We start from the raw sequence: 25,837 nt of genomic DNA on the forward strand, positions 1-25,837 counted from the left end.
AGCTCAGCCCTGCCAGCCACAGCGCTCAGGAGCAGATCCTGGGACCTCAGAGGGAGGGGAGGGAAGAGGAAAAAGAATTTTTTTGCCTCAAGTTTCTTATTCTAGACTTGTTTTTAATGGGTTAAGGGAAATCCAGAGTCCAACTACCTTATGGAGTCTTCATTAAGGAAATGTTTTCACTTGTAATTTAAATACTCATAATTTTTAACTCCCGTCATCACCTTTCCATGCTCCAAAGCCACTCCAAGTGAGCTTTCCCTCAGGAAATGAGAACTGACAGATTTCACTAAAAATCATTATTAGGAATGTTTTACAGAGAACAAATTTGGATATAAATGACCGGTAAACTAAAAAAAACATCATTTATTTACGATTCAGAAGAAGAAAGCAGCAATGGAACAAGAAAGTAACTTCCTCATGCATCTCAATAAAAAACTGGTTTTCCATTCAATTTTTCTAGTCTTTATGGATTCTCATTGTTGACACTCATGAAGCTGATTTTGCTATCCACTCGTCCTCTTTTTAGAAATGTTATTATTAATTGTATCCAGGAAAGCAAGATCGACACCCAAAAGAACAAATCCAAAAAAGAAGCATTTCAAGATCAAAAGGAGGTTATTAAAGTCAGCATGATACATATTAAATGTAACTCTTTTTGTATTTCTTATCAGAGCTTCAAGAACAACTGACTGGAAAGGAGAGAAATTTAAAATTACAACTTTAAAACTCTTTTCAGAGCATCACTCTGTAGCAGGAACTTTAAAAATAAGCACATTTATTGTCATTAAAACATTAAATGCAGCCACTCCTGCAACAGCTGCTTTAAATAAATCAACATGATCTAACAAGAGAATTAAATGAATACAAAAGTAATCAAGGAGAGTGGGGTTTATTTCTCTTACCTGCCCACAAGCACTTACAAATAGTTTATGTTTCCATGTTTGGTCTTTTTCTTAAGAAAACACCTTATTAGAAAGACTTGCAGTTCAACCTGTAAATGATCTCCCTATCCCTTAAAATAAAAATTTGGAGGATTTAAATACATACATATATATGTAAAACCTACCAATATCAAGTAATTAAGGAAAAAATCCAACTAAGAAAAAAAAGACCAAAATATTCTTATTTCTGGTTCTATATGAATAACAACAAATCTGATGTCAATCTACTCAATCTCATTTAACAGCACAAAAATGCCTTTTAGAAACTCAAGGTTATTGCTGGAATTATCTCTAAGAATGAAAAAATTAAGACACGTTTTAAAGGTTTTAAAGGCATCCAAACATGTAAAAATTAATAAATCAAATTAAATCTCATTTAGGAACCATTCACACAAGCTTAGGGGAAATGCAAGTCCACAGGAGCTTTGCTGTTTGTTAGGAAAAGTATCCAAAGCCACACTAAAAAAGTGCTACTGGATATTTGAATTTTGGTAAAACACCCCCTGATTCTACAGCCCACACATGACACAGCACAATAATCCTAAACTATTTCAGTTTATAGCCTGCACATCAATGAAAAAACTGCAAGTGTTCAACTGAGCCAGTTTTGCTTCATTTCACTTGGCAAGAAAAGCCTAAAAAACCCATTTGTTACAAAAACGTTGTACCAAAACTGCAGTGTTAACTTTTTAATGTGCTGATTTGGAATATTAAGATAATTTACATGAATTTTGTTAAGAACTGACTCTCAGGAGGCCCTGCACAGATCCCAACAACACCAGGATCTATATTTAGAACAGCAACTCCAGTTCAACCAGTCCATCAGTTCTCTACTGGGTGATGCTTTTGAAACAGGGGCAATCCAGATCTGCTGGCTGAGACTTGCATTAAAATATTTCCTTTTAATTCATTTTCCCCCTGATGCTGCATCAACATTCAGGCAAGATTACAGATCTCCAGAATGATAACCGTGTTGTAACATAAAATCTATTTTTCTTTAGTTCTGTAGCAAAAAACAGTATTTTTAAAAAAATGACACATCACTGCCAAGTCACAACAAAGACAGAACAGTTTTAGTATTTCATAAAGATCAGGGGGAAAAAAATAGGTAATGACCAAATACAGAGCAATGCACAACTCACTGCCTCCTACAATGGATTTCCAAGTGGTTTTTGACAGTTAAATATTATTTAACTTCTTGTTTGGTTATTTCTCCATCATTTTGTGTATTGGATGAGCTCATGGAGCCTTGTTCCCAAATTTGGATTTAAGACACCACTGTGGTCTAAAAGTTACAAATATTTTCTAAACTGTAATCAACGGACTGGAATAAAGCACTCAGTGGAGGCACCAACAAAAACTGAAATAGAAAACAAATCCCATCAATTTTAATATTTAATAGAAGTACCCAAAATGTTTTAGTATTAAAATATTTACCTTCATTTCAAACTTCCCCATAAAATCCATCGAGTTCTCAAATCGGCCCTAAACAATCTTAAGGAATAAATAAGGGAATAAAGGGAAAATCTGAATATTTCAGATCTTGGGGAAATCACTTCAGTTGTACTTTGTGCACACAAATGAGGAGCTGCTCATCTGCCTAAGCAGGCACAGATTTAACACCTAAACAGAGATTTGAGAAACTCAGATTTGAGAGTCCTTCAGCTCTTCTGCTGCCATACAGAACTGAAAAATGTACCCTGAAAAAATGTGCTTTATTTGGGGTACTTTGACCCTTTTCCAGAGCCTGAAGCAATCCAGCTCCAGCTCCCAGAGTTGGGAGGGTGGAAATCGGGAAGAAAAATCTTGCTGGAGCAGAAAGCAATGGATGTTAGCAGATCATCGGTATCAGAGCTGCCACAAATACAGGATCAAAGCATCCTCCACCTTCCCTCAGATCTGCATCCAACAGCACGGGAAAAACCCACTCAGGGCTCACCTGCTTCACTCCCGGGGAGTTTAACATTTGGAATCGCCTTTGCTGCATCTGAAATAACCCAAACGACTTTTAAAGTCTTTCAAGATAGAAAATACCCATTTTTACCACTTGCTGAATGTATCCAAGTGTAAGTTTTCCAGCAGTTTGAGATGATACTGAGTCTCTTTCTCTACAAATAAATACAGATGCAAAAAAAACCCCAAAAAACAACAAAACCAGTTAAGAGACTTTCTGGCATTCGAGAAAGGAAGATGATAAATGTAATACAACCAGTTTTAATCAAGATCAAAGCTGTAGGAGAATGCAGACAGACAGTCTAGACTGCTTTACTTTGAAAGCCTAAGCATATAAAGCAACATCTGCAAAGAACATTAATCACATTTAGTCCACAATCTTATCACCTCCCAAGCAAGCAGAAACAACTTTTACTTAAAAGTCATATGCTTCTATGTGACAAGCATTTTTAATTATCTTTATATTAGATATTTATCACTGATTACAAAGCTGTTCTGTTCACTTTGAAATAAGCTGATGTAATTTGAAATACACTTGCAGAGATCCCTGGACAAAGAATGGAATAAAGTATTGGTAAGGAAGCCTAGTGAACAGCAACAATTATTTTACACCGCTGGTATAGAGTGGGAATTCTCAAAATATTGAATTAAATTCTGATTTGCTCCTCTGCATTCCAGACCATAACTCAGCAGGCAGCAATAAAGTGAAAGATTTTCTGTACAGTTTTCTTTAGCTTTGGGAAATGACTTGAGAATATAAATAATCAGCTTCCTTTCAATTTTCTTTCTATACAAAAAAAATTATCTCGCTCTTACATTTTAGAGGGAAGTTAAAAATTGGAGAGATGGTGCATATCTACATATAGAATATCTATGTGATAATACATATCTTTTGATACAAAAAGCCATTTATTCCTTGTTTACCTTGGTTTATTTTGTTTATATTCTGGTCCATTCTCCCTTATGATTTGCCTACTCACTAGCAATCATTTTATTTATTTTATTAAAAGTGTCTTGCATTAAAGTTTTCCCTTCTGCCATGGTTTTTGTACAATCTACCCTTCAACAGGAGCCTGGCAGAGACAAACCCACAAAAAAATCTATCATCTTACAACCCTGAGGCAACAGCTGTGAAAATTTACAACATTATAAACCCACAGAGGCAAAGAACAAAACTGGGAATTTCTGCACTAAACTCAGCTTCTCCAGCAGCCCCACATCCCACAGGAGAGCTCGTGAAACGCAGCAGCAAATCCAAAATTTATGAGTCTTATTCAAAAATCTCAGTTAAACTCCTCGGTTCAGAACAGAGTGTGCAGCCTCCCCTGCATCAGGATTCACTGAAAATATGGATTTTTAGGATTTCTACTGATACCTTTCAATTGGAGATCCCCTCTCTTTGCAGGCACTGCCGGCCATGCTGCTGCTCCTGGCTCCACATGGACTGAGATTCCTCAGTCTCTCCATAAATTTATAGACAAAAAGATGATTCCTGAATGCCTTTTTTCCTCAAATCCTCCCCAATCTGTCGACTTTGCTGTTCCAACTCTCAGCTGCAGAGCAGAGGTTTTCCAGCAGCAAAGCCTCAGTAACTCATCCCACACTTAACAGTGGGGATTTCACTGAATTTCTGTGGAAATGCACCTGGTTTATTCTCCCTGCACAGGCAGCAGCATCCTCCTCAAGCTCTGCAGCGTTCCTGGAGTGCTGGAGTTCATCTGCCTGAGCTATTTAAAGAATTTCCTATCTTTAGGCCTACTGACAACACTTTTTTTATTTTTTAATGTAACTTTAACCTCCCACAAAAAGCAGTTTAACAAAGGGAGACTCTGCACACCTTCTGAGACTCCTACACCTGTGGAAATTGCAATGCTTGGAGAAATACCCTCATATACTATGATTTAAGTTCATTTCTTGGTGTTATTCTGTTATTTAACTGGGTAACTCATAGAGCCACACCAAGGCAATCTATTTTCTGGCCAGTTTTTAATTTGCTTATCTGATCAATTCCATTGCAATTCTTTAAGTTAAAACAAATTACAAGCACTTAGGTAGAGCAGGAAAATTCAAGTGCTGTGGGATAATGCAGAGGCTTTCTCAGAGCTTGGCTATTTATCTTCAAAACCCTGGGATTGGTTTAGGCTACAAAATTTTAATGAGGTAAATTTGATAGAATAACTGAAACTAGACAGTTGCTTTTAAAATAGCAAATAAAATTTAGTTTCAGTCCTAACTCCAGCTACATGAACTTCAATTTTTATTATCTCATCTCATGGAATGAATCACGTGGCCTAAGAGAAATAACACTGTGGCTATTTAAAGATAAGGCAGGTTCTGACAGTTCTCACTGAACTTCCAGTGGAAACCAGAATTCCAAAGTCCATGGATGAATCAGGAACTCTTGTGTATGTGACACAAGAAAACAACACCACAAACAAAAGCTTTAGGGCAAAACCACTGCACTTGCTGCTACAATATAATTTGTCTTCCAAATTTAGATAACAATTAAGAAAATGTTATCTAGTGACCTGAAATCTGGAAGGCACTTTAGGATATGATTTTGACCTTCTTGTTCTTATTCAGGAACACATTTAAAGCCAGGATATGAATGCTGTTACTCCATTTAAAAGCCTCTTGACACTTTGACAAAGTAACACCCTTAAATTTGATGATTAAAACTCCAAGTTCCACGGCAATAAAAGGCTCAAGAGGGTTCCCTGAACACATTTTCCACAGGTATTCCCCATGCCCAGAGGCAGTGGGGTGAATCTCTCCTGCCTCACAAAGATAAGAGGACAAAGATGACTGTGGATATATTGCATTAGTTTATTTGGGAGAGACCTGCCAGACAGGTGATCTGCTAACAAGTCTCCAAAAACACTCCAAGGAAATTACCAGAACATCAGTGAGAGAGGAAAATGACAATTTTTAAGCTATGCTGCATGAAAGATTACAAAAAAGACATTTAAGCTACAATTCTGTCTATTAATGCCATTCTCTGATAAGCATGAATTCCCCAGAAGTGAAATGGCTGCTTACAATATGCAGGATTTCCTAGAAATAGCATTCCACCCACTGCACGGAGAGGCAGGTGAGTAAGAGGCAAAGAAGGATCTCTTCATGGAATCTACCACGGGCTAGCACTTATTAAATATGATGAATTTTGGATTTCACAGCATTTTGAGAAATTAAACCAGCCTGGAGTACCCCGTGTTAAGCAAGGCTTGAGAAAGCAGCTATTCGAGGTGTCCTTTTGCCAGCACACAGCAAAAAGATGAAGAAACTTTTCAGGTCAGAGTGTGGGAGCTAAAAATTCAGAATTTTAACTTCAAAGTGATCAGGGGAAATACAAAAATCCATACTTGAGTACAGGAGTACAAATCACATAAACTGATTTTGATCTGTTTTGCTCAAGCAGCACTGCTGATAAGCAAGCAGCAGAAGCAGAGGACTCAAGACATCAAAGCAACTGAGAAGAGCCCAGGACAGCGGGTTTGGATTAGCCCGTATCACTGCAATGTCTCACTGTGCCTAAAGTCACCCAGAGGAGCCAGCTGAGAGCCAGCATCACGTTCCTCTGAATCTGCTGACGGGGATGTTTCAGACTCGCTGAGTGTGAAGAGAACTGAGCCATGAACCCAGCCTGGGATCGATCACACAAACTCAGAGGGACAGATTCACTCCCTGACCCCACTGCTCACCCCCTGCCCTGCAGGATGCTCCCCGAGGACAATGCCAAGGGAAGGAGCACGGAATCACAAGCACAGCTACAATTTAACTCCACAAAAACAGACGGTCACCGGGGCTCAGTGAACTTTGCTCACAAGAGCGATTCCACCCCCTCCCTTGTGCCACACCGGGTCCAGCCCGAGGAAAACCGGGCTCAGGGAGGGGAAGGACCGCTCCCTTCCAGCAGAAATCCAGAGTCACGGGGACCAGGGAAGCTCCAGGGCAAGGGACACTGCTTTAATGTTGGCTCTGGAAAGCTCCTCAGTGCAAACTCTGAGGCTACAATCGGTGTCCAGTTTGGAAGAGATGAGGAAACAAATTGTGTCATGAAGCACAAACAGAAGGCTGGCCTAATTTTAATCTGAATTCTCCTTTTGAGGAGAATTTCAAAAGCATCAGGCAGTGTGAACTGCAGGGTGAACTACAGGCTTAGCTTTAGCAGCAACATTCAGCAATCAGGAATTATTTGATCTGTAAGTTCCATCCAGACCAAATTTAATCACCTCTGAACAAACTATTCCTCCCTGAATTTGTCCATCTGTGAGATCATTTTTTATTTCCACATGTTCTGAAACACTGAGTTCTACAGTTTAATTACCCATCATTAGCAGATGTACTTTTTCTGTTTAAAGTACCTTCATCAATCATTTGGGTGGATTTGATGTGAAGCAGCTGGCCAGCAGACTGAGCAGGAAGACAAGTTAGCAAGGTACTCAGCCCCAAAAGTATCCTGAAATGCATTTCCGTGGTTATCACACAAAGGTAGGATGTTGGCATGGATTGGGATGGAGAAATTACAGGTACTTAGCTGTATCTGGGTTATCCACTTCCAATTCCCAACCTGATTTAAACCAGAATGATGATTAAAAGGAAATCCTTCAAGTTTGATACTGGGAAATTTTAGAACAGAAAATAACTCAGCAGATTTCAAGTTGTTTATATTTAGTTAAGTTATATATGTGCTCGTATGGAACCTTTATTCTTAGCTGTTGAGGATAAAGAAATATCAACACCCAAAAGAATGCACTACAGTAGCAGCAACATAAAGACTTCTCAGGTATTAAGGGACAGGATAATTATATATTTTTACAGCTTTTATTTCCTTAATGTAGGAAGCATCAGTGTCACTGATTGCTGACTTTATCCAGAGAAATTCCAGAGTTGTATTTGGAGTCTCTTACCCAGAGTAGTCATAAACACAAGTTTAAGGGCTTCTACTGCCAGATGTTGTGTTTGATGGAGAAGTGCTTGTGCTCACACAGAAACAGGTGTTCCTCTTGTCACAGCTGAGGAATTCACTCAGCAATAAATCCTCCTGGCAGGCCAGAAGAACACCAAAGCTTCACAAATGCAACAAAAAAATTTACGGGAGAATTCTCATGTCTTGCCTGCTCCAGGTGTTTATCCTGTGGTAGTCAATGAGCGTTTGAACGTGAACACAAACAGTTCTATCAGTACGATCAATAAGGAGAATAAAAACTGTCTGTTTTTTCATTTGGATTTTTTTGTTGTTTGGTTGGCTGGCTTTTGTCATCTGTTTTTCTTTTCCCCAGGACAATGATTACCTCCAGACAGCCAACACAGCAACAGATATTTAGTAAATCACTGGCCAAACAGCGACAATGACTCAACTTTCAGTGCAGCACCCTCAGGAGTGGTTTATTCTGTCCTATCAGGAACAAGTCTGGTGTTCTGGAGCCCACCTGAGGAACTCCAGGCTTTCCTTCCTCAAAAACCCAACTGAGCCAGAGCCTGACATCTCCCTCCACCCTGCACACAGTCAGCAGAATGTCCCACAGCACAGGTGGATAGAACATTCCAGCTGCCTTAGTTTCTCCTCTTACGATGTTTATTTAGCCACAGCATTATTTATGCACAGATACCAAGGTTAGTAATGCCCTGAACTCTGGTATCCCACTTCCCTGTACAGTCACAGGAGAAATCCAGGACTCCTGACCATAGTGTGGAGTTGCCCTGAGCACCTCAGAGGGGAACACAGAGCACACACAGGAACTGCTGCCCACAGCTGCCACATTTCCAGCCTCAATGCCTCCATCCAGGCACCCCTTCCTGGGACTGAGGCCTCTGCTTATGTTACTGAGAACATTTTAATGTTATATGTGCTCTCCAGCAAAAGGCACTTACTGGAAATGCCACAGAAAAGCTTTAACATTATACTCCCAGGATATTGATCCCAAGAATGATCAGCCTTGCTGGAGGGAAGGTGGGCACAAAAACCAATGTACATTCAGGTCTCTGCTCTCCAGTGGTGGCAGGTCACTACACTGTCCCTTGGCAGAAGCCACTACACCTCAAAGAAGGGTTTAAAAAATCTGCTTTAATTAAAAAGCATCTTGAATATCACAGTTAATTGATAAAGAGGATGATGGACATCCCAGCCTGGGCCTTGGAACACTGGCTTCTCTGTTCCCTACAAGGGAGGCTGAGCTGGGAGAGACCCATGGTTGGGGTAATGCCTCAGGTAAGTGTCCTCTCTGTTTTTTAAACTGATTTTACTTGCAGTCATGCTCTACACAGCATTTCAGCACACTGCTGCTAGAGACCAATTTATCTCCACTGCAGTGTCCACGCTTGGATTTTAGCACAGAAGTTGTCCTCAAGTAGAATTTCAGGGAAGAGTAACAGTAACACGATGTCTGAAGGAGGCCCAACAACAGCCCGAGGCTGACTCCAGCTGCAGTGTAACAAAAGGCTGATGAGTTTAGGTGTTCTCCCAAAGACTCTGTGAACAGCTGAACTCTCAGCCCAACAAGCTCATCCAGAGCTTTTCTTTCCAGAAGTGTGCCCCGCTGACTGGAAGATATTCCTGGTTTATGACTTTTGTCAATTCATGACTGACAAGCTCCTGACAGGTGCCCTGGTTCTTACACATTCCCCTGGCAGCTGGGAGATGCTCCTGGATTGAGACCTCTCAAATGCAAAATTCATCAGATCAGCCCTTATTTTCAAATGGGATTCTTGATGCTGTGTCAAGTGTTTTGATTCAGGACATACAGGCATTATCAGTTAGGGTTCTATATGTAAAGGACACCCCCTACATTCTCTCCTCATCATTTCCAGACCTGTTAGTGCTGTCTGTTCTCTTCTTGAATCAGATTTTAGCACAAAGTTTTATCACCTGCTCAGAATAAATTTCTAAGGACATCTGCAGCTAAAATTTGAGTAACATAAATTAGATACTGCTAAGATTATGTTGTAAATAGTCTTTCCAAACAGTTTCCTTAAACCTGGGGTGTAACTGGATTTTACTGATCACTGTATCAGTCATTCTGTGATTGTGTCAGTTTGAATCTTTTCTTTCGTTCCCACCTCATTGTTACCAGAGAACTTGTGAGACAGGAGTGAATTTTATCACTTATTCCTTGGAATGACAGAATCACAGAACAGTTTTGAGTTGGAAGGCACTTTAAAGCTCATCTCATTCCATGTCCCTGCAATGGGCAGGGACACCTCCCACTATCCCAGGGTGCTCCAACCTGGCCTTGGAAACTTCCAGGGATCCAGAGGCAGCCACAGCTTCTCTGGGAGCCTGTGCCAGGCCCCTTTGCTGTTCAGCCTAAAAATCTTGAGTCTAGGGCCCCTAGAGAAAAATGTGATATAAAGACATTTAAAAAGCAAGGGAAGAGGGAAAAAAAAAAAACCAACACTGTGAGAATAGGCCTGCATGGAGATCCTCAGAAGAATGCTGAAAAAAAGCAGCAAATTCTTCCTGAAGATGAAAGTTATTAAAAATGATCATGAATTGTGCCATTTTCCCTCTCTGACCCAATACAGGCACAGAACAGCTCCACTGACCAACACTGAGGAGGCATTTCCTTGATAATTCACTTCCTAGGACAATGCAGGCAGTCTCTGTGCCAGCCCTTACTCCATCCATCCCTTTTCCTTGCTCCATCATCTTTCACCCAACTTTTCCCTTTGATCCAGAGTGCAGAAAGCTCCCTGCTGTTTTTTCCAGTCATTTCTGCTGCTTTAGCAGATTGGATCAGCCCAGCCCAAACCCAGCAGCCACAAGGGCTGAGCCTGGAGTGAGGAGCGACTTCAGCACAAAATGGGGATGTGGGTGAGGAATCAGATACAAAGCAGAGGAACTCTCTGTCTCACTGTTCTCCCATCAGTTTTTCTCAAATACCTTACAACTAAAACAACCTTTTTGGACAAGTAGAAAGTGATTGACAGGTTTTTGGAGCTGGCTGAACTGTTGAAGGAACAACTGAAATATCGTGGATGTTGAGGGCTTACTTCTAAAATTATTGCATTTCTGAGCTTCTGTTTCAGAATGAAGGAAGACAGTGGGGAGAAGAGTTCAGATGGACAACAGAAGCTCCCCCAGAACACACTTTGTCAGTATGTAAATACCCCAAATTCATCAAAACCAAATTCCAACACACATTTTTTTACTCTTACACATGAAATGGGACCTTGTCATTTACCTCCTCTCTCCCATCTTCACATTGAATGAAAGAGCTTCCAATGCCACAGTATTTGTGACATAGAGAGGAAAATTTCTGGGATTATTAAATTTCAGAGAAATATTTTTGCAAACAAGGTTCTAGGAAATAAATTTGGCTTGATTTGCCATCCATCCAAATACTTTTAAGCCACTGGAAAAGCCCAGGTGCACACTGGAGCATCGGGATTTTTCACAAGGGATCCACTCTATTTCCACTGGAATAAAAAGTGGGATCTGTGCTCTCCTGGCTTCCCTGAAAGCCTCTGACCCAAAAGGATGTGATTCAGAACTTCTTCAGCTGAACAGGAAAAGAAAACTTTCACCAGAAAGCGCTGCTTTCACGGGTGGTTTCCCAGAGAAGTGGTAAATGCTGAGTTTGGGGCAGGAGTGGAAGCAAAACCATCCTGTGGTTTGAAATCACCTCACAAATTAATCACGGTCTCACAGCTTGGTTTTTGTACAAGCACAACACAGAGAAACTCATCAAGAGCTCACTTCTGATCTCTATCATCCCAAATGGGCGAGGTCAGATGAGCCTTCATTTGTTGGGGTCTGTCCCAGTGACACAAGGTGAAATTAAATAAAATATAGCCAAGCTGTTACAATTTTTAAAACCACTGCAGATAATATTTTTGATGGGCTTTGTGTTAAATTTAATAAAATTCAACTATCCCCAGGGACAACTTGCAAAACAGGCTCTTTCCAAAATGTCAGCTCAGAGAGTTAAAATGAAAATATTTAACCAGTGGTCTTTTCTAAGCTACTTTTAAAGTGGCTTTACAAACAAGTGATGAAAAATAAATAACCTAATTATTTATAAAAAGTACAGTAATTCAAACAATTGTGTGCCATTTTGCAACTTTCACAGCCTAAATGTTTTTCAACCCTGAAACACGGAAATATTTAAAAAAAACTCTTCCATCATGTAATTGCTGTGAGCTAAAGAGAACTATCTGTACCCTCTACTGACAAACACTAGCAAAAATTTCTAAAATTAACAGTTACTGCAAAGTTTAATTTTGTCTTGTACACTCAACACTGTAACTCAACAACAAAATTAAACCACTTCCCTGTTTATGTGGAAATTCCTAGAAGGAAACAGTTTTTCATGCTAGAAGGCTTGATAAAATGATTGGTCATATTTAAAAATAGCTTTTAAAAACAGATCAAATTTCAACTTATGTGCTGATATTGAAATCCAAGTATTCAAAATCCAGCTGAGAGAATGAAGACCACTCCAATCTTTAGGCAGCACTTAAGGAATGCAGATTAGTGTTATCTAGGTGAGATAAGAGCTCTCAAGCTGAAAAAATAAAGTCAGGCTTCAGTTACAAATAAAACTCGCCTCTAAATCACAAGTTGGTGAGGCAAAAGGCAGGAAGCTGCTGAAAGCCAGCTAAAATCAGCTCGGTGAGCAAGCAAAGAGATCTGGAGATGGAGCCAGCCTGGGATGGGACAGGGCTGCTCCCAGAGGGAAAGGTCTGGAGGAGGATGAGGAGCACCACAGGGCCCCTCAAGGCTTCCCTGGGACCCATCTTGGTTCAGACCTTTCTGGAGGTGGTGGAACACCTCAGGGGGTCTGCAGACAGTGCCAGGGGCAGGGATGGCACTCCAGGCAAACTCTGGGTACATGGGAATTTCATGGAATTCCACAAAGACAAATGTGGTGTCCTGAGCCGCGGGACACAGCAGCCTCTGCACCAGTACAGGTGGGGACTGCCAGAATGGGCACCAGCTCTGCTGAAAACAAGCTGAAGGTTTGGTGGACACCACACTAAAAAGTAATTTCAAAGAGGAAATGACCATCTCTACTCAGAGCTGTTATGATGAAGTGACATTTAAAAAGTGACATTAAAACCAGGCAGGTGGCAGATTACAGAAATCAACTGCACAGGGTCTGTATCCAAACTGCCAATGCTCATCTCACACAGGAATCACCTTTAAATCTGAAATAATTTGAAGGAAAAAAATTATCCATCTACACCTGAGATCACAACTGGCCCAAGGAGTGTTCCCTGGCCCCCAGGCCCCTCGTCCCAGGCTGAGCACATCCAAAGCAGATCCCTGCCCAGGGCTCCGTGGAACGCTGCCCTGGTGGCAGAGCAGGTGATGGGGAGCTGTGGGACTGGTTGTTCTCTAAGTGGGACAGTTCCCAGTTTTACACAGGGCTGAGCTGGAAGGCAGTAAACGATGCCAATGTTTTCACAGCACACTAATGGCACACACTCCACGCTCTCAGGCAGGAGATGAGGGAATACTGAAGTGCTGAAGCTGCAGGAATTCTGGTTCAGCCCTGCCTGTGCTGCCTCCTGGCACTGGCCCTCAGACCGTGCTTTGTGTCATCTCATTAGACACCACTTGGCACAAGCTACAACACTATCAGGGAGCTGAGCAGGGTTTGTGTTCCCTCCACAGCCTCATTTCACTGGGAATTCCACAAACAGGCAAAAGAGACCGGCCATGGATCGTCTCTAAAACATTCTTCATATCTACAGTCAATCATACAAAAACATTTAAAAACAATCATTGAGTTGCCTTACCCCTTTCCATTTTTTTTTCCAGAAAAAGCAAACAAACAAGAAAATCCCAAACCAAACGAGCAGAAACAAAACAAAAACTGTGTGTTTTACCCTCATAAAGAGTTTGGTATCTTTCAGAAAATACAATAATCATATCCTAAATGTTTTTGAGTACTGTAACCCTCCTGTATTTCTAAAAAGGATGGATGTAGCATCCAACTTTAAAAGTCAATCTGCCACAAGAACTGCAATTTCTTAGAAAAATGAGTTGTTTTTCTTATGTGCATCCCATTTAGGGATTAAAGACACACAAAGAGTTAAAGCTATTTAACACAATTCTGAGCTATACAGATTCTTAGCATTTTCAAAATGATTATACAGATACTTTCTAACAGAACATTCAGAATAAACATCTTTAGCAACTTCTCAGGTGTATCAGCTTTAAGGGTGTCAATGTTCAGAATTAAACCAGCAAAACTTAACTCATTTGATGCCATCATTAGAGAAAGCGGAAATCTTCCCAAGTGAGACAACAGCCTCATTTAGGCAATAACCAAAACCAGATCAGACAGCAATGCCTAAATAGTATTCTAATTACAATATACAATTTTGCTGTAAATGCAAAATACAATCTTAATTTTCTTAGTTTTAATGAGGCAGATGAATATCTCAAAGTTCAGAAAGCAAAAAGAATTTGAGAAATATTCTTTTTGGCCAAGATACTGCATTCTTCTTCATTATCTATTCACTAACTATAGACAATGTTTCCCTCATGTAATTAAAGAGTTATAAAACCAGAGAAATGCATCTTGGCATTTCTTACATGCCCATCACAGTTAAGAGTACATAGGGGTTTGCTTTTAATTACATTGCCATTTCAGCATTTTGTATCAAATTTCCACCTAATTACAGATCCATATAAAATCCTTAAAAAAAGAAGTTATGTTTTAACAAAGTAAGGAATCTCCAAAGGTGATATGTAGCCATTTAAATTAATTGAAGAACTTGTAGCCCTCTTGCCAACTAACGGTCCCAACATCCCATCAGGGCCAGGCAGTGCAGTTTAACAGTTCCCAACCAGCCACCTCCATAAGTAACTGAAGCATAACACAGAAATTAATTTTAATTTTGCACTGACTGCATCCTGAGTGAAACAGATTATCCTGCAACACTTTAACCAGAAACACCAGCAGAACACAACATTACCAAGCCTTTCAGGAGGTGTTTTTAGATTTGGAAACACTTAATTTCCCTTCCAAACCCAACAAAACAGGGAGTTGGGAACCCCAGAGGTGTTGTTGCTGCAGGAACACTGCGACATCAGCAGGATTTGGGGTGACACAGCCACTGCTCAGACCTTTGCTGGCACCAACACCACACAAGTGTGTCCCTTGCCCATTCTCTCCCTAACGAAGTTGCTCCACGAAGGAATCCCAGCACAGTTCATTAGGAGAACCTCACAAAGAAAGTCCCAACAGCACAGAGGTAAAGGCCCCCATCCTGCTCATCCTCCTTTGACTGCGCGCCTGGAAACGGGATTAATTAATCTGGGAGCAGGAGCTGGGAAAGAGAGGCACATTCTTTCATTGAACCACTTGAGAAAGAGCCCAGTTTTCTGCCCCCAGCTGTGAAGTGCTGTCACCAACAGGACCTCACACCTCCAGCTCCCAGTCTGAGCTGATCCCATCCCAACACCACCAGCGCTGCCTCCAGCCGCTCCTGGCTGCAGGAACAAGTAGTGTTCCCACAAAAGCTTCCCTCCTTTCCAAGAGTTTTTCTAACACCTCTAACCACATAACCAAAGATTTATGTCCCCAGTTAGTAAGTGAATTGTCTGTTTTTCTTGTTTCCAGTTCCAGCTCTAACTAGGAAACTCTGAAGAAAACCATAAATGTTGACTTTCCTCATCAAGAATTAAATTATTGTGAAACCATGACGATAATTATGCAATGGAAAAACCCTTCCCTGCTCTCTTTGCACCAACAACTGAAGGATTTGATGTATCTAACATACATTTGGGATTCCTGGCCACAGAGATATGCAACATAAACAACATGGCAGTAAATGTTCATTTTCTGTGGGATTAAGCCTAAATATGCTCTGCTGTTTGGCACCGTAGTCACAAACTGTTTCTAAGAAAAAACCCCTCCACCACAGACAGTGCAGGGAAAGAAGACAAGAGATGCCACATAAAGTCACTGGCATGCAATATCACTTCAATTCCATATGGAAATAACAGGAAATAAGATGCGCCGAATTTGAAGCACCAAGGCAACAAAAACACATTAAGATTTCATCACACAAGAACTTGGCTGTAAAATTCGTCATTTTCTTGATCTTTTTACAGAGTTTTCATTTTCAGGAACATCAGAGAGCTAACAGCTCATGGATGCTACCAACCAGCTCAAGCAGGCATTTGCATTAAGCTGCTTTCAGTTAATGAAGTGGTGGAAATGTATCTCTCCTACACCAAGAAACCTCATCCACAATCAGATTTCTTGTCAACTTCTCTCTTTTTACAGCCTGGAGAAGTGGAGAAGGTTGGAAGAAAAGGTAGAATGAATAGGAATGGAAAACATTTGGGGCGCTGTTATTTTTTCCCCCTTCCCTAGAACTAATGATATGACAAAAATTAATGTCTATGGTTAAACAGAGAAGAAAAAAGTACATCTGTCCTCATTTGCTAATTAGCCAAACTCATCACCTAAGGGATTTTGCCCCCAAATTCCAGAAAGGTGGGAACGGGAGAAATTAAAAAATAAACAGAACATTCAAATACTCTCAATTAAACCCAGCTGAAAACTATTATTCCTGCTAACAGTAATTCTCCTCTCGCAGAAAAGAGCTTTTCCCTCACATGGAACACCTGCCCCTCAACTTACACCCAGCATAAGCAAACAAACTTATTTAAGCTTTTTCTTCAGCAAAGCCTCCTGTGTGAAGGGTAGAGATGCAAATAAACTCATGACAGCAGCATCTCTCCGGAAATGTTTGGAAAGCAGAGTTCTCCCAGAACGATGCTCACATGTTCTGATGTTGCATTAGCACAATTACAGCTCTTTTCAGAGCCCAGAAGATTTAGGGTTTGTAACTGTTAAGTATTAACAGATTACTTAGAAATAGTTAACAGATTTTTGAGCTGCAATCATTTATAACATCAGCCTCTCTGTAACACAGTCTATGCTTGAAAACAGTACTAAATAGGTTTATTTAATGAAACAAGTCCTGCTCTCAACAGCATTAGGAGTGCCCAGTGGTAATATACTTAATATAAAAACTTGTACACTCTGATAAAGTAAAGGAATCTTTACTTTAAAAGCAGTACTAATTCTGAAGTGGTTTATTGCCCCACAATAAAGTGAATAAAGTGATTAGAGTCCAACCACAATCATGGACAGTTCACAGGGAACACACCAGCAGAAAATTTCACAAACATTCACAAACCTGTGGCAAGATTTTCAAGAGTTCAAGATGATAATGAAACGATAGTAAAAAAAATAATAAAGATAACATTACACAAGTAAAACCAAAGAAAAATTGAATGTTCCCCCTCAATTCCTTCAGGACACCCAACAGTTCAGCTTCTAAAGTCATACCATGGAAAGAAGGTCTTACAGTTCTTGATAGATTTTTTTTTTTTAGGGGGGGAAAAAGATACAGTTTAAAAAATAATTTCTCTGATGATAATTGCTGTGAGACAGGAGAATAATAAATTAAATATCAGAGAATAAAATATCCTCCATGCAGTGAAAATACTACTCCAACTACAAAGGTATCTTGGACATGCCAGTGCCTTCAGCTAAATTACTCAAGACCTTCTGAGTGGCTTGGGAATGATCTGGCATTAGGAGAAACAGAGAAGACCAACACTTTTCTGACACTGTTCCTTTCGCTTAGGTGATCTTTTAGCTTGATTTTAGCTTCAATTCTAAAAAATCCAGGTGTTGTTCCCTGTAGGAGACTGCAGAACTACTTTGATGAGGGACCACCCAGGGACCAAAGGCAGAGCAGGTACCTCAGGAGAGATGATGGGTTGGGAAATGAGGAGTTTATGAGTAACAAAAGGAACACTGAGATTTTAAACTAAGATTATGGGTGAGGAAAATCCACTACTTCAGCATCTCCCACACTCTCAGCTGCATGGGGCGCATGTTTTGAAAATCTCAGAAAATTATGAAAGCGCCCATTCTCTGTTCCTGAAATGTTTTAAAGTGTAGCTCAGCAATCACAAAAACACCAGAACACAACCACACTTCCCTGGGGGAGGGGAGCACACAGATAATATCTGAAGAGAGCCTTCTTTGATGAACAAGCTATTTCAGTCACAAGTTTTCTTGTGAAGCTCCCCTACAATCTTGCCTCACCTACAGCAGAGGCACAGGAAGCTTGTTCTCAAGTATTTTATTACTCAAGATTTTCTGCTCCTTCTGAAATCAAACATGCAATCAGGTTTATCTAAGAAGTATATTAGAGGGCACGTGGAGAACCTTGACCCGAGCACTTTGTTTTCTTATTTAGCTAATGTGTATTCATCTCAGCCTCTGGAGTTCCTACAGATGGGTGCAAACCTACACCCACTTTTATCCAAGCATCTACAAATATTTTAAAGCCTAATAACAACACAGATGCTCTTTTTCAATTATCTTAGTCAGAACAGGGAAATATTTTCACTCTGTTATCAAAGATGATTAGATTCACTGGAAATTCCTGTCCATTTGTAGTACATTCACAGGATTTCATACAGCAGTTTACAGATAATAAAATAAATCGCTTTGAACCTAAAGAGCACTTCCACACCCACCACGCAGAAAAAAACCACAACATTTCCACCTATTAAAAGAACCCCGGTATTAATTGGCCCTGTAAACATCTGCAGAAAATAGCTGTATTTAAAAATAAATGAACAAATACAGCAAACCAAACCCCCAGTCGCTGAAACAGCCTGTGAGGAGCTGGAGTTTCACACCAGAGAGAGGCATCTCCACACCTGAACTCCAGGATTATCTCAACCATTGCCAATATTCCAAGATATAGAACCCCGGCAGACTGATTTTCACATTAAAGACTGGAAAAGAAACTTCTGGTGATGATGATGTTAGAACCAATTTATCAGGTAGGGTTTAAAACTGAAATAAATTAAGAGACACTACTCATAAAAACACCTGTACTTCAAGCTTAAAATCTCATACAATCTTGTAATTCTGATCATAAACCCAACAGTTTACTGTTGAATTTATTTATTTTTAGGCTTGCCTAGAATCTCAGAGTGTCTGCAGTCCCGGTGTGAGTAGAAAATAGTATAATAATTGTTAAATACCGGAACACTTAATGTATAATACTGGAATAACCACCAAAACAATGTCATTAACATGAGAAGCAGCCCGGATTGCAGGCAGTTTCCTGCTCATTTAGCCAAGATTAATTCTTCACAGGCAAGAGAAACATTCTTTTCACCTTACCAAGGACAACCCGAGCGAGAAATATTAAAGGAAAGGCGTTCTTTATTGCTTAGCTGTTCTTTTTATTAAGTCTGATAGGTAATGTCAACAAAAACCACTATTCTGTGCTCTAGGCAAAAGGATTTTAGAGGTGGACGTGGAAGAGAGACAGACATGGAGAGCAGATGGCAGCAAATCTTTTAGAAACTGTTAGTTGAGAGGGGGGAAAAAAGTTTCCCTACAAAACATATTGCCGAATTAAGAGGAACGCTGCTGAGCTGAAAAATCAGGCATTAGGAAAAGCCAACGCGCACGTCTTTACTGCAAGACAAAAACGGTCAGAAATCATGCTTTATTTCCAAAGAAGAATAAAAATTAAACGTCCTGAACAACCTTCCGGCTGTCCTTACCCCGCTGTGCCGTTTCTCTGCTCAGCACAGGCAGGGTTTTTGGGTTTCTCCCTGGCAGCGCTCGCCATTTCACAGCACATTTAGCGCACACAGCGCGGATCGATAGCACTACAGACACAAGACGAGACTTATCCATTTACTAACCACAGCAAAACGGCCTCTTCAGCAAAATCCTGCAGCTCCTAACGCTGGAAATTTAAAAGGCATCGTTACAGGGATCTCATTACTTCCTTCTCCCGGTCACACGGGGAGGGCTGAGCACTTGTCTGGGAGCTTTTAGCCTGATAAACAAGTGTAGCTTTGCACACCCTGCAAGGATGCTAAAAACCTACACAGAGCACTAAATACACGTTCCAAATGCGGGCACAGCGTGTCAGGCCGGCTTGTAAACTCGCATTAGATCCTCACACAGCTCGTAAGAGGGTTTTTTGTGACACTGATGGAGCTCCAAGCACAAATGGACCAACAGTTGCCCAACCACTGGTTGCTGCCATAACAATTTTCCTTCTGGAGGAGCGTGGGTAAGTCCTCACACCCCGCTCGCTTCCCAGGACTCGGAGCTGGCGTTTGAACCTCAAATTCTGCTGTTTTAAAGGGAAAATTAGTAGAGGTTTATTTTTTTTGTATTTTTCTTTTCTGCACTACAAGGCAGTGACATAGAGAAGAGCTAAATACAAAAGGTTACAAATTACTCTTTTGAAACTGAAAGCCTGGCTTTTCACCCCAATTCTGTTGGTTCATCTCTACATGCACACACCCCTCGCTATCACCAAAGGACGAGCTCAGCCTTTCCGAGAGACACCTATTCTAAATTAATGAAGCTTTAACGAAGGTCGCTATTCACCAGTGAATAGTCCAGGGTAAGAGAGATCAAACTGAAGGGAAGAGCATTTCAGCTGGGTAATTCTGATTTAAAACCAGCATCCAACACCGATAATTGCGCTGCCAGGTTACTTATGTGACACTAGGTGGTTATGTCTCCACATTTATTCCACACAATTGATCTGAAATCCAAGCGCTGTGAGCATTTCAAGTGCTCACGTTATATATTTTTTAAGAATAATCACGAAAGCAGCTTCTTTACAGTCGCTGCCATCCACAAATATTTGCCACCTGGAAAAAGAAAGATTTCTTCTCATTCATACAGAGCCAGCCCAAGTTTTCAAGTGCTGACCCCAAAGCCCTCCATTTAACGTGACAAATCCAGGAACATTCACTTACCTGATGAGCAAGAGATAAGAAAAACAGCGAACGCCAACTTAGTAGCAGCTCCCATTTTCCAATGCTGTTAAAACATTTAAGTGACTTTAAGTATCCAGTTTTCTGGGTCCTGCAAGCTGGAAAAATCTCCCTTCTTGCTGAACCGTTATAAAGCAATTTATAGCAACATTTCTGCAGCAGGTAGTGTTCATAAAACACTAAAAATCAGGTTTGTTTAGACACTGACGACCTCCCCGCGGCTCTTTCTAGAGAGAATCCGGGTTGAGGGAGGGATAAATATATTTGGAACCGTGTTTCAAAACACACGTGTCATTTGGCTTCTGTACAAACGGTGGCAAAATTCAATTCATAAAAGTAATGCTACGAATCCACTTTAAAAAAAAAAAAAATAAAAACCAAAACAAAATGAGTCAACGATTAAGCTGCTGAGCACGACGAAGTCTCTGAGTCTCCAAGTGTTTTCCACATCAGGCGTCGTGAAGGATCATCCCTCGTGGGTGCGAGTGTCGGGGGTTCGGATCGGGATCAGTCCAAGGCGATGTTTTCGTCCTGCCTCCCCCTTTCACACCCCGTGTAGTGTTTGGGAGAAAAGCAGCTCCATTCCAGTTCCAAACCTCAGAGCGAAGAGAAGTTTTTGTCAGTTTGTCGATGAAAAACTACCTTAAAAACCAGCCACCAGCTACACGTGGGATTTCTTTCATAAATGCTCAGGGATTTAGCGTAGCCCTGGAGAGGGAAAGGGGGAAAACAACAGTCTGGGAACAAACCTTCGGGCTTCCCGGGAAGTGGCAAATCTCTAGTCCTTGGCCAGGCAGCGAGAGCAGTGCATCCCCCCCGTCTTCGCCGCCCTTCTCCAGCACCAGCACTCCCGAATCCCAGCAAGATTTCCAATTCTTCTAGGAGATTTCCATCCCCTCCCCCCGCAAGAGGCTATATTTGGTATTTGAACACACAAGAGTGGCTGGGGAGGGGGTATAAAAAAAAAAATTAAAAAATAAAATGCAGTATCCAGGCGCCGGGGAGGAGGGTGGTATATTCTTTGTGGCAAATCCTTGCTGAGTGCCGTGCTTCCAGGAGAACTGGGCTTCTTTGGAAGGGAGGCGGCTGTGCCTCACGGCGGGCTGAGGCTGGATGGATCCAGGCTCCTCTCGCTCCTCACGGGTCCTGGATGAATCCACGCTCCTCTCCCTCCTCACGGACACATCTCCTTCTCGCCGCCCCGCCGCTGCTCACACGGAGACTCCACAAAATCCACCCCTCCGAGCTCAATCCAGTTCTTGCCTTTTTTTTTTTTTTTTTTTTTTTTCCTCTTTTTTCTTTTCCTCCTAGGAGCGAGCAGCAGGAGACGGCAGGGGCGGGGAGGCAGAGCCTTCTCCCCGCGCCTCCCACACGGCGGAGCGGGGACCGATCCCTTCGTCACCCTCTCCCCTAACTCTGACCCCGGCTCAACTCTCCGGTCTCCCGGGCGGCAGAGGCAGCGCGGCTCAGCCCAACTTTGTCCCTCCAGCAGTGCAGCTTAGGGGCTGGCGAGACGAAAAGGCCGAGCCGGGGGATTCTCTCCGGGCGGCGGCGGCCGTGCCTAGAGCCCGCCGAGTGTCGCTGGCAGCGCGGAACAGCCCTCGGTGCCCTGCTGCCGCTGCTCCCCCGTGGTAATCTCATATCTACCCATTCACCCGTGTGGCGTGTGGAGAACCGGCCCAAGATGGCGGCGCCCGGGCGATTGTTTTTGTTTCCTCTCCGCCTCCCCCTCCTTCCCCACGGCCGCCGCGGCCGCCTCGGATTGACAGCCGCACCACCCAATCAACGTGCGGGGTTTTCCGCTTAGCCCCGCCCACCCCCGCTCGCCCCTCCTATCGGCGGCTGGGCGGAGCGCGCTCCCCTACGCTGGCCCCGCCCCTCGCGGCCCGCGCGCGCCGCCTCACGGGCGCGCTCCCGCCCGCCCTTCCCGCCCCTCAGGGCGCGGCCCCTCAGGCGCCCTCGCCCCGCTCCGCCCCGACCCCGCGGTGTCGGTAATTCACCCTCGCGGGGCTCCTTCGAGCTGTTGGGGGGCTGTGCTGTGCTCCCAGGCTCAGGTGATGGAGGCAAAACACTGCAGGCAGCCACGCGGTGGGACCTGGCTGGGAGGGGTCACAACGGTGTAACGTGTACACAACGGTGTGAGGCTGGGGGCGCTGCCACTGGGGTCAGATGTTGGCCTGGTCTTCTCTCTCATCCCCAGCCTGAAAACGTCCCTGAAAATGTCCTACAGGTAGTCCAGGTGAGAGCTACGGCTGTGGTGGTCTCTGCTGTGGGCACCTTGCTCAGGAGTGTCACTGCTGCTACAGCATAGAATCAGAGTCGCAGAATGGTTTGGGTTGAAAGGGATCTGAAAGGTCATCTATTCTTGTTCCTACCATACACCTTCCACCATCCCAGGCTGCTCCAAGCCCTGTCCAACCTGGCCTTGGACACTCCCAGGGATCCAGGGGCAGCCACAGCTTCTCTGGACAATGTGTACCAGGGCCTCCCCACCCGTACAGGGAACGTTTCCTTCCCAATATCCCACCTAATTGAAACCTGCCCTCTATTAAATTTTAATTCGTTCCCCATTGCCATGTCGCTCTATGCTCTTCTCTCTGTGTTTCTGGTAGGCTCCCCTGGGGTGCTGGAAGGCACCTGGAGTGTGTTTGTGAGATGTGCCATTAAGAGCTGGCTGTACCTCCCCAGCCTGTCGTGTCCAGGTAATTAATTGCCTCTGCTCCTTCATGAGTTTGGTGTCACTCCTTACACCTTTTTTTTTTTTTTTTTTTTTTTTAAATGGATATCATAGAGTACATCTCTTGTCTCGGTGTAAAAAGGAAGTCATGGCTCTTACATCTAGAGATCCATGTGGGAAAGCACACGAGCCTCAGTGCTGGCCTTTAATTTCTGTATTCTATAAAGACCTGAAATTGCACAAGCAACAGGTACCAAGTTCTCTGAGAACTGCTTATGTTCTTCACCAACCCCAGATAGGTATTAAGTGATTCCAGATTCCTTTTCAAACTGTTTGGTGGCATGGACTAAGGGATTTTTTTGCAAGGTGTCAATAGTTGGTGGTACAAGACTGGAAGGAAAATTATCTGTATTTCACGTATATGAATATACAGCCAAGTGAAGGCTTAGCAAAGTTGCCAGGCTCTAACTCAGTAACTAACAGATCAGTAACTAGAGCTGGTGATCCACCAGGATCCTAGAAATGGCTCTATTTCAGGTTTTTTACATTGAGTTGTCTGCTCAAGTTCTTAATGAGACATCCTTGGTGTTTCTCTGTCATGTCCCAACACTTCCCAACATTAAATTCATCCAATGACCATATTTTTATTTTTTTTTATGATGTGAAACATCCCAAACACAAAATAAGATGTCAGGGCTTGTGCACATCTAGAAGCATCAAGACATGTGGCAACACCTTTTATGCCATCTTTTATCCAAGTATTTCAGAATGATTTACAAGCGTTAATTAATGTTAAGTATTACAACACTCCTACTTAATCTGTAGTTTTTAATATTCTTCAATAGCAGAATATTTAAACGTGACCTGTTCTGCAGGTTGTGTTTTCACTTGGCTCAGCTTCTTCAGAACGCTGGTCATGTTGCCACATGAGTAGGAAATCATAGCTAAAAATATTGCTGGTGTGTGTGTGAATATATATTTATATATGTACTTCCCAATGCAGGGATTTGGCTAAGTTGTTGGTTTTTTTTTTTGCTGGAAGAATGTAAATTATGATCCATCTTTATATTTTAGCAATTGTTTTGGATAAAAATAGAATAAATGTGTCACCTATATAAGAGAATTTCCACGGATGTCATGGCAGAGATGTGTCTCTTACTCAAGTAGCTTCTTATCCTTAGGCAGGGGTTGGTTTTTGCTTGCAGGATTCCTCTGGCAGAGCAAATCCTTCTGGCCATCCAGGAAATATTACAAACACAGTCATTCTGCAGGGTTACTCTTGTCAATCACCTGTTTATCAGCACCACAGGAATCACAAGTTGAGCTTATTCCTGCCTTTTCCTTCCCACTTTTGAGCCTGGCCAGGGGTCTGGGAATTAGGGTGAGTGTTGGTGGCTGGGATCAGAGAGCTCTCCTTGCCTGCATTGGGGATTTGCTGCCATTTAATTACATTACCAAAAAAAAAAAAAAAACCAAAAAAAACCAAGGTAATTTGGTATAGATATTGTACAGACTTTAAGAGAAATTGCCAACCATTTTTATGAGGCACTTGATGCAAAATGCTCCAAGGGCTTTGGGCTGGGCTGTTGTTTTATTGCTAGTAAAAGGATGAGTTTTATCCCAAGCAGACACATTAAATGTCAGCACAGTTGCTGTCTCCTCTTTATTTTTAAATGTCTTTCTCATGTGAATTTTGGGGGTGTTTCCCTTTTTCACCTTTTGGCTCCTCATTTCTATTTTCCTTTCGCCTTAAACTCCAGATCCCTTTTTCCCCCCTTCCAAGATCAATCTGTCTCTGCATTTTTAATGAATCATTTACTGTGACATATGAGCACTGAAGACACAGTGTCAGGGACTTAAGCATCTGTGGAGAGCAGGAGGAGATGAAATGGATGTGATCTTAGCTTCAGTCTTTTGTTCATGTGGGATGGGACTTTGCCTAGAGGCAGCACAAATATAACTTTTCCTTCTAGGGAATAATGAGGAGAGTTAAAACCCAGCAATGTCTCATTTTTCTCTCTGGAGCACTGCTAGGAATTGAGGATTTCAGCTGTGCCTTTGCTAATCCCACTCTTAGCAGTGAATCAACACAAAACACAGCGTGGTAGGAAAGGAGTTTTTGTGCAGAACTCATTCAGAACACCTAGAGAAGCATTTCTAAATGTGAAATGGGAACCATGGGGTTTATAATATCAGGAGTGACACCAGCAGAGAGAATCCTTGTCATTACCTCTTTCATCTTTCCTTGTGGTCTAAGTCATTCCCCCTTTGAAGCTCTGAAGGAAGAGAAGACCCCATTCAGGCACTGTCCTTACATAACCAAATGAAAAAAAAGGACCAAAATGGCAAGAAATTAATCTCTCCCAGGGTTGCCCTCTTTACCAACCAGCTTCACTTTCCTTTGGGAAAAAGTGCTGGATGACAGCCTAAATTATTTTATTTTAGAAAAGGTAAATA

At 42.1% G+C, this 25,837-nt stretch overlaps 1 protein-coding gene across 2 annotated transcripts in view; it reads right to left on the bottom strand.

Annotated features, from left to right (window-relative positions):
- Positions 1-22,455, bottom strand: part of ACVR2A (activin A receptor type 2A) — a 49,856-nt gene extending 27,401 nt beyond the window's left edge. For both annotated transcript variants that reach the window (XM_058839268.1, XM_058839267.1), the window contains exon 1: positions 20,686-22,455. In XM_058839268.1, coding sequence (XP_058695251.1) covers positions 20,686-20,740 — 55 coding nt within the window. In that variant the 5' untranslated portion in view covers positions 20,741-22,455. The remainder of the gene's footprint in view (positions 1-20,685) is intronic.
- Positions 22,456-25,837: the final 3,382 nt, after the last annotated feature.

Source organism: Poecile atricapillus, chromosome 5 (genome assembly GCF_030490865.1).
Source record: "Poecile atricapillus isolate bPoeAtr1 chromosome 5, bPoeAtr1.hap1, whole genome shotgun sequence".
NCBI lineage: Eukaryota > Metazoa > Chordata > Aves > Passeriformes > Paridae > Poecile > Poecile atricapillus.